The sequence below is a fragment of the Rhinoraja longicauda genome, chromosome 21 (assembly GCF_053455715.1).
Source record: "Rhinoraja longicauda isolate Sanriku21f chromosome 21, sRhiLon1.1, whole genome shotgun sequence".
NCBI classification, from domain to species: domain Eukaryota; kingdom Metazoa; phylum Chordata; class Chondrichthyes; order Rajiformes; family Arhynchobatidae; genus Rhinoraja; species Rhinoraja longicauda.
Window position 1 is genome coordinate 20384667 of NC_135973.1, and position 6081 is coordinate 20390747.

The 6081-nt window shown below is 54.7% G+C and overlaps 1 protein-coding gene across 1 annotated transcript; it reads left to right on the plus strand.

Annotated features, from left to right (window-relative positions):
* The first annotated feature begins 288 nt into the window (after positions 1 to 288).
* anks4b (ankyrin repeat and sterile alpha motif domain containing 4B) lies at positions 289 to 5729 on the plus strand. The gene is made up of 2 exons (XM_078418036.1): positions 289 to 712; positions 2115 to 5729. Exons 1-2 carry the CDS (start codon positions 549 to 551, stop codon positions 3136 to 3138), a joined length of 1188 nt encoding a protein of 395 aa, XP_078274162.1. The 5' UTR covers positions 289 to 548; the 3' UTR covers positions 3139 to 5729.
* Positions 5730 to 6081: the final 352 nt, after the last annotated feature.

Sequence of the window (6081 nt, forward strand, 5' to 3'; positions counted from 1 at the left end):
AAGTGAGATGGTGGAGGGGTGATTAAAACTAGGAGGCTGGGAGGGGGAGGGGGAAATGAGCAGATGGAAGAAGGTTATAATAATTAGTTGCACCATGTTCCCAGTCGATAGTTTGTTCCTTGCTTATATAATAAAACTGTCGCCTCTCCGCTTCCTCCTTGTAACCAACCCTCGGCGTCGAACCATTAATCTCCTGGAGCGGAATAAATGGGTTGCGACAGGGCGTGGGGGCAGCGATGAGCAATTTGCAATGTTATTTACTGCTGCCGCTGCGAACCAAAGGTCGCTGGCTCGCCTGGTCTGTTTGCTTTTAAGGTGGTTCTTGTGTAGCCCACACCCGTGGTCACTGCAAGGGATGGTGACACGAGGAGCACATCTGCCAAACAAACGCACACTGCAGATGTTTTGGGGGTGAGATGCAGCAGGTGTGAGTGGGTTACGTTGGTGCACAGCTCTGTTGCTGTCCGCACGCCACCTTAAGCCCCTGGGGGCGGACTTTGATCCCCGAAACCGCTCTCTCTCTCTCTCTCTCCGCACCAGCTCCAGCCATGGGCGACCGCTATCACAAGGCGGCCCGGGACGGCTACCTGGGCCCACTGAAGGAAGCCACCAGGAAGGACCTCAACACCACGGACGAGGACGGGATGACCCCCACGCTGTGGACGGCTTTCCACGGTCACTTGGAGGCTCTGCAGCTGATCTGCAGCCGGGGGTAAGTCCCGGACCCCGGGGAGAGGAGAGAGAGGGGGGGGGAGAGTGACTGGTGTCTCCGGCAGGAAGCAACTGCAGATGCTGGTTTATACCGAAGACAAGCACAAAATGCTGGAGTAACTCAGTGGACCAGTCTGCATCTTCAATGAGACTTTATCACCATCCCTGGAGAAAAGCACAAAATGCTGGAGAAACTCAAACTAGAGGAACAGCACCTCATATTTCGCTGGGGCATCTTACACCCAGCAGTATGAACATTGATTTCTCTAATTTCAAGTGACTCCTGCATTTCCTTCACCCCCTCCTCCTCCTCTCACCCTCCCTCTCCCACCCTAGTCGTCCTACCAGTTCCACTGTTCGCATCCTTTTAACCCTCTCCCGGCCAACAATGGCCCATTGTGGACTCCACCCTTCCCAGGGTCATCTGTTGCCAGCACTGATTGGTTCAGGCCTTCTCTGTCTTTCACTCCTCTCCTTATCTGACACCCTTTTCACCCCCAGCCTTTGCCACTTACTCCACCCCCACCCCACCCCCCCCCCCCATTTGTATCCACCAGTCACTTGCCAGGATTTGTCCCGTCCCCACCTCTCTTGTCCAGTCCCCCCCCCCCCCTATCATGGCCTGGACTCGGTGGGCTGAAGTGCCTGTTTCCACGCTGTATCTTTGAACAAAAGTAAACGACTATAATTAGTCTGAGGAAGGGTCCCAATCCACAATATCACCTATCCATGTTCTCCATAGGTGCTGCTTGAAACGCTGACTTCCTCCAACACTTTGTGTCATTTTTCTAAAACAAGCATCTGCTGTTCCTTATCTCCACGATAGTTTAATGTACCCAAGCTGGGAGGGGAGGGAAAGGGGGATGTGCAGAGGGAGGAGCAGAGAGGGAGGTGTGATAGGGATGAACAGAGGTCAGAGAGGGGTGTGGGACGGAGATCACGGGGTGTGGACAGGGGGAGGTGTGTGTACAGAGGGGAGGATGTCGTGTGGACGGGTGTGTACAGAGAGGGGAATGTGGGGGGGGGGTGTATAGAGGGGTTTTTAAGGGGAGGGGGTGTGGAGGGGTGTGTACAGGGGGTGTGTGTGTAAAGAGGGGGTGTGGAGGGAAGGGTATGTACAGGGGAGGGGTGGAGGGGTGTGTGGAGGGAGGGGTGTGTACTGGGGGGGGTGTACAGGGGGGGTGTACAGGGGGGTGTACGGGGGGGGTGTGGAGGGAGGGGTGTGTACAGGGGGGGGGTGGAGGGAGGGTGTGTACAGGGGGGTGTGTGGAGGGAGGGGTATGTACAGGGGTGTGTGTACAGGGGAGTGTGTACAGGGGGGTGTGTACAGGGGGGAGTGTACAAGGGGGTGTGTACAGGGGGAGGGGCTGCACTGAACCTGTCACCACGGTTTGCTGTTCCAGAGGGGACCCGGACACGTGTGATGTGTGGGGCAACACATGCCTGCACCACGCCGCCATGAACGGCCACCTGCACATCCTCTCCTTCCTGGTCAACTTCGGTGCCAACGTGTGGGCTCTGGACGTGTCGGGCCGCTCTGCGCTGGAGGCGGCGGCTGGGAAGAGCCGCATGGACTGTGTGCGGCTGCTGGACGGGGCGGTGCTGCGGGAGACGGCGGACAACCCGCGGCTGGCGGCGAGGAGGAGGGAGAGGGCGGGGAAGGAGTGCGCCAGGCGGGCCCGGGACTGCGAGCGGCTCCAGAAGAAGCAGCAGGAGCGGATGAACAGGCGGCTGGGCCGGGTGGAGGGGGCTGGTGTAGCCGGGGGAGACGTGCCCGCACCCAGTCTCCCCGGGTCGGGCACCCTCACCCTCTCCCTCACTACCCTGCTACACAAGAGGCTGGGCAAGGCGGGGAGCGGCCGGGAGCGGCCGGGGGGGGATGTCACCTTCGTGGGTCGGGCGGCCGGTGGCAGCGGGGAGATGCTGGAGGGGGTGGGCGACCGGGTCCCCGTCTCTCCCGACTCCCTGGCCGTCCAGGGCGAAGACCCCGAGCACCGGGAATCCCTCTTCAGGCGCCCCGGGTTGGGAAACATGCTCTTCAGGCGCAACTTCGGGCCGGGCTTGGGCGAAGAGGCGGATGACATCGGCCCCCAGCCCCAGCCGGGTCTCCTGGAGCTGGGAGACAGCGAGGAAGACCAGCCCGTCCCCCATGACCAGCTGCCCTGGGAGGAGCAGGAGCTGGGACTGGACGATGAAGATGTGGAGACCACCCCTCTCGAGGTGTTCCTGGCCGCGCACAACATGAGCGAGTTCCTGCCCCCTCTGGCCCACGAACACATCGACCTCCATTCCCTCTTGCTCTGCTCCGACGAGGATCTCCGGAATATCCACCTCCCTCTGGGGCCCCGGAAAAAAATACTCTCGGCAGTGGAGAGGAGAAAATTAACCCTGGAAACCCCCTGCGAGCTGGTGGACACCACGTTGTAATTCTCGGGGACTGCCAGTGCGGAGTTTGCGTGTTCTCTCTGTGACAGCGTGGGTTTCCCCCGGGTGCTCGGGTTTCCTCGCACATCACAAGGTGTACAGCTCTGCGCGTTAATTGGCCTCTGAAGATGGCTCTCGATCTGCAAAGTCACCTATTCCTTTTGTTACAGAGTTGCTCCCTGACCCACTGAGTTATTCCAGATCTTTGTGTCTTTTGTTTTTGTACACCAGTATCTACAGTTTCACTGTGTTTCCACCTATCACTTGCCAGCGCCTGACCCACTCCTTCCCCTCGCATCTCTCTCTACCATATTTCTCCGCTCTACTCCATCGCTCCAAAGAAGGGTTCCGACCTGAAACGTCGCCTGTCAATTTGCCTCCACAGATGCTGCCCGACCATCTGAGTTGCACGTTGTTGCTCTGGGTTCTGGTATTTACTGCCCTGCTTCGTGTGTCCCGTCTACATAAGACGTGGGATGTCATGTGAGTGTTTCCAGAGGCCAGTTTGCATCGCACTCTGGCCCAGCCTCGGGGACAGAGAGGAGAGGAACTGTCCATCCCCTCCACTGATGCCGGCTGGCCCCCGCTGGGTTCATCAGCTGTTTGTTTTTTTTACACACATAGAGCTCGGCTGGACCGGAGATGGTTGGTTCTTCAGGGAGACTGGTTTATTTTTAAAGATACAGTGCAGAAACAGGCCCTTCGGTCCACCGAGTCCACACCGACCAGTGATCCCCATACACTCGTGTACTATCCTACACACTCGGGACAATTTTACACATGCCAATTGCCAATTAGCCTACAAACCTGCACGTCTTTGGAATGTGGAAGGAACCCCACACGGTCACAGGGAGAACGTACAAACTCCGTAAAGACAGCACCCGTAGTCAGGATCGAACCTGGGTCTGGTGCTGTGAGGTAGCAACTCTACCGTTGCGCCAATGTGCTGCCCAGAGACGGGCAAGATGTACACAATTATGAGAAGGTGTATTTAGGATGGTTAGTGAGAAGGTTTTCCTATGGTGGCGTGTTTACATAAAGGGGGGATAGTATCAATGTATAGAGACAAGGAACTAGCGTGAACATGATCGATGGTCAGCATGGACCTATCGAAACATATAAGATTATTAAGGGGTTGGACACATTAGAGGCAGGAAACATGTTCCCAATGTTGGGGGAGTCCAGAACCAGGGGCCACATTTTAAGAATAAGGGGTAGGCCATTTAGGACGGAGACGAGGAAATACTTTTTCAGTCAGAGAGTTATGAATCTGTGGAATTCTCTGCCTCAGAAGGCAGTGGAGGCCAACTATCATATCATATCATATATATACAGCCGGAAACAGGCCTTTTCGGCCCTCCAAGTCCGTGCCGCCCAGCGATCCCCGCACATTAACACTATCCTACACCCACTAGGGACAATTTTTACATTTACCCAGCCAACTAACCTACATACCTGTACGTCTTTGGAGTGTGGGAGGAAACCGAAGATCTCGGAGAAAACCCACGCAGGTCACGGGGAGAACGTACAAACTCCTTACAGTACAGCACCCGTAGTCTCCGGCGCTGCATTCGCTGTAAAGCAGCAACTCTACCGCTGCGCTAATTCTCTGAACGCATTCAAAAGAGAGCTCGATAGAGCTCTTAAGGGTAGCGGAGTCAGGGGGTATGGGGAGAAGGCAGGAACGGGGTACTGATTGAGAATGATCAGCCATGATCACATCGAATGGTGGTGCTGGCTCGAAGGGCCGAATGGCCTCCTCCTGCACCTATTGTCTATTGACTCGATGGGCCGAAGAGCCTGTTTCCATGCTGGAACGAGGAACTGTAGATACTGGTTTACCAAGGAAAGACACAAAATGATGCAGTAACTCAGTGTGTTAGGTAGCATGGATGACATGGATGACATGGATAGTTGACGTTTTGGGTTTCGACCCTTTTTCAGGCTTTATAATAAATCAAGGCGGAGGGCTTAGAAAGACCTGAGGGGGGTTTTCTCCACACAGAGAGGGGCTGGTATCTGGAATGCTGTGGAGGTCGGTGTCCACATCTCACAAGCATCTGGACATCTTGAATCACAAAGGCATCGAAGATTCATGGAGTCACACAGCACGGAAACAGACCCTTCGGCCCAACTCGTCTGTGCTAACCAAGATACCCATCCACAATAATCGCATTTGTCTGCATTTGGCCCATATCCCTATAAACATTTCGTATCCATGTACCTGTCCAAGTGTCTTTTAAATGTTGTGATAGTACCTGGCTCAACTTCCTCCTCTGGCAGCTCGTTCCATACACCCATCAGCCTCTGTGTGTAAAGGTCGCCCCCAGGTTCCCTTTAAATCTTTCACCCTTCGCCTTCAACTTGTCGTTGGTTTTCATACGCTGAGTAAACATGATTTTCTGTTCTCGTCTAACGTGCCCTGTTATAAATGTTCGTGTTTAGTTTATCAACGGGTGCCAAGCGTTCTGTGTACGTTGATCTTTAGCTGGGAGCAATTCTCTCTTTATGACGTTCTTCATCCAGCCATAAAGTTATTTTATGTTAATATTTAATTACCCAGAATCAAATCCACTTTCATTAAAAGAGATCTGGTGGCAAGCATTTTGTGAAGTACTCATTTTAAACGTAGCATTGCAGTCTGCAGCCGTGGTGCACAAATTGAGTGATTGAAAGATACAGCATGGAAACAGGTCCTTCGGCCCACTGAGTCCACGCCGACCATCGATCGCCTGTTCACACTGGTTCTATGTTATTTTACTTTCTCATCCACTCCCGACACGCGAGGGGCAATTTCCAGAGGCCAATTAACCTACAAACCCGCACGTCTTTCGAGGAAACCCACGCGGTCACAGGGAGAGCATGCAAACTCCACACATACAGCACCTGGGGTCATGATCGAACCCGGGTTTCTGGCGTTATGAGGCAGCAGCTCTACCTGCTGCG

Coding starts and splice junctions, on each gene's coding strand:
- anks4b (XM_078418036.1), top strand. CDS start 549: ATGGGCGACCGCTATCACAAGGCGGCCCGGGACGGCTACCTGGGCCCA. Junction 713..2,114: donor CAGCTGATCTGCAGCCGGGG/GTAAGTCCCGGA, acceptor TTGCTGTTCCAG/AGGGGACCCGGACACGTGTG.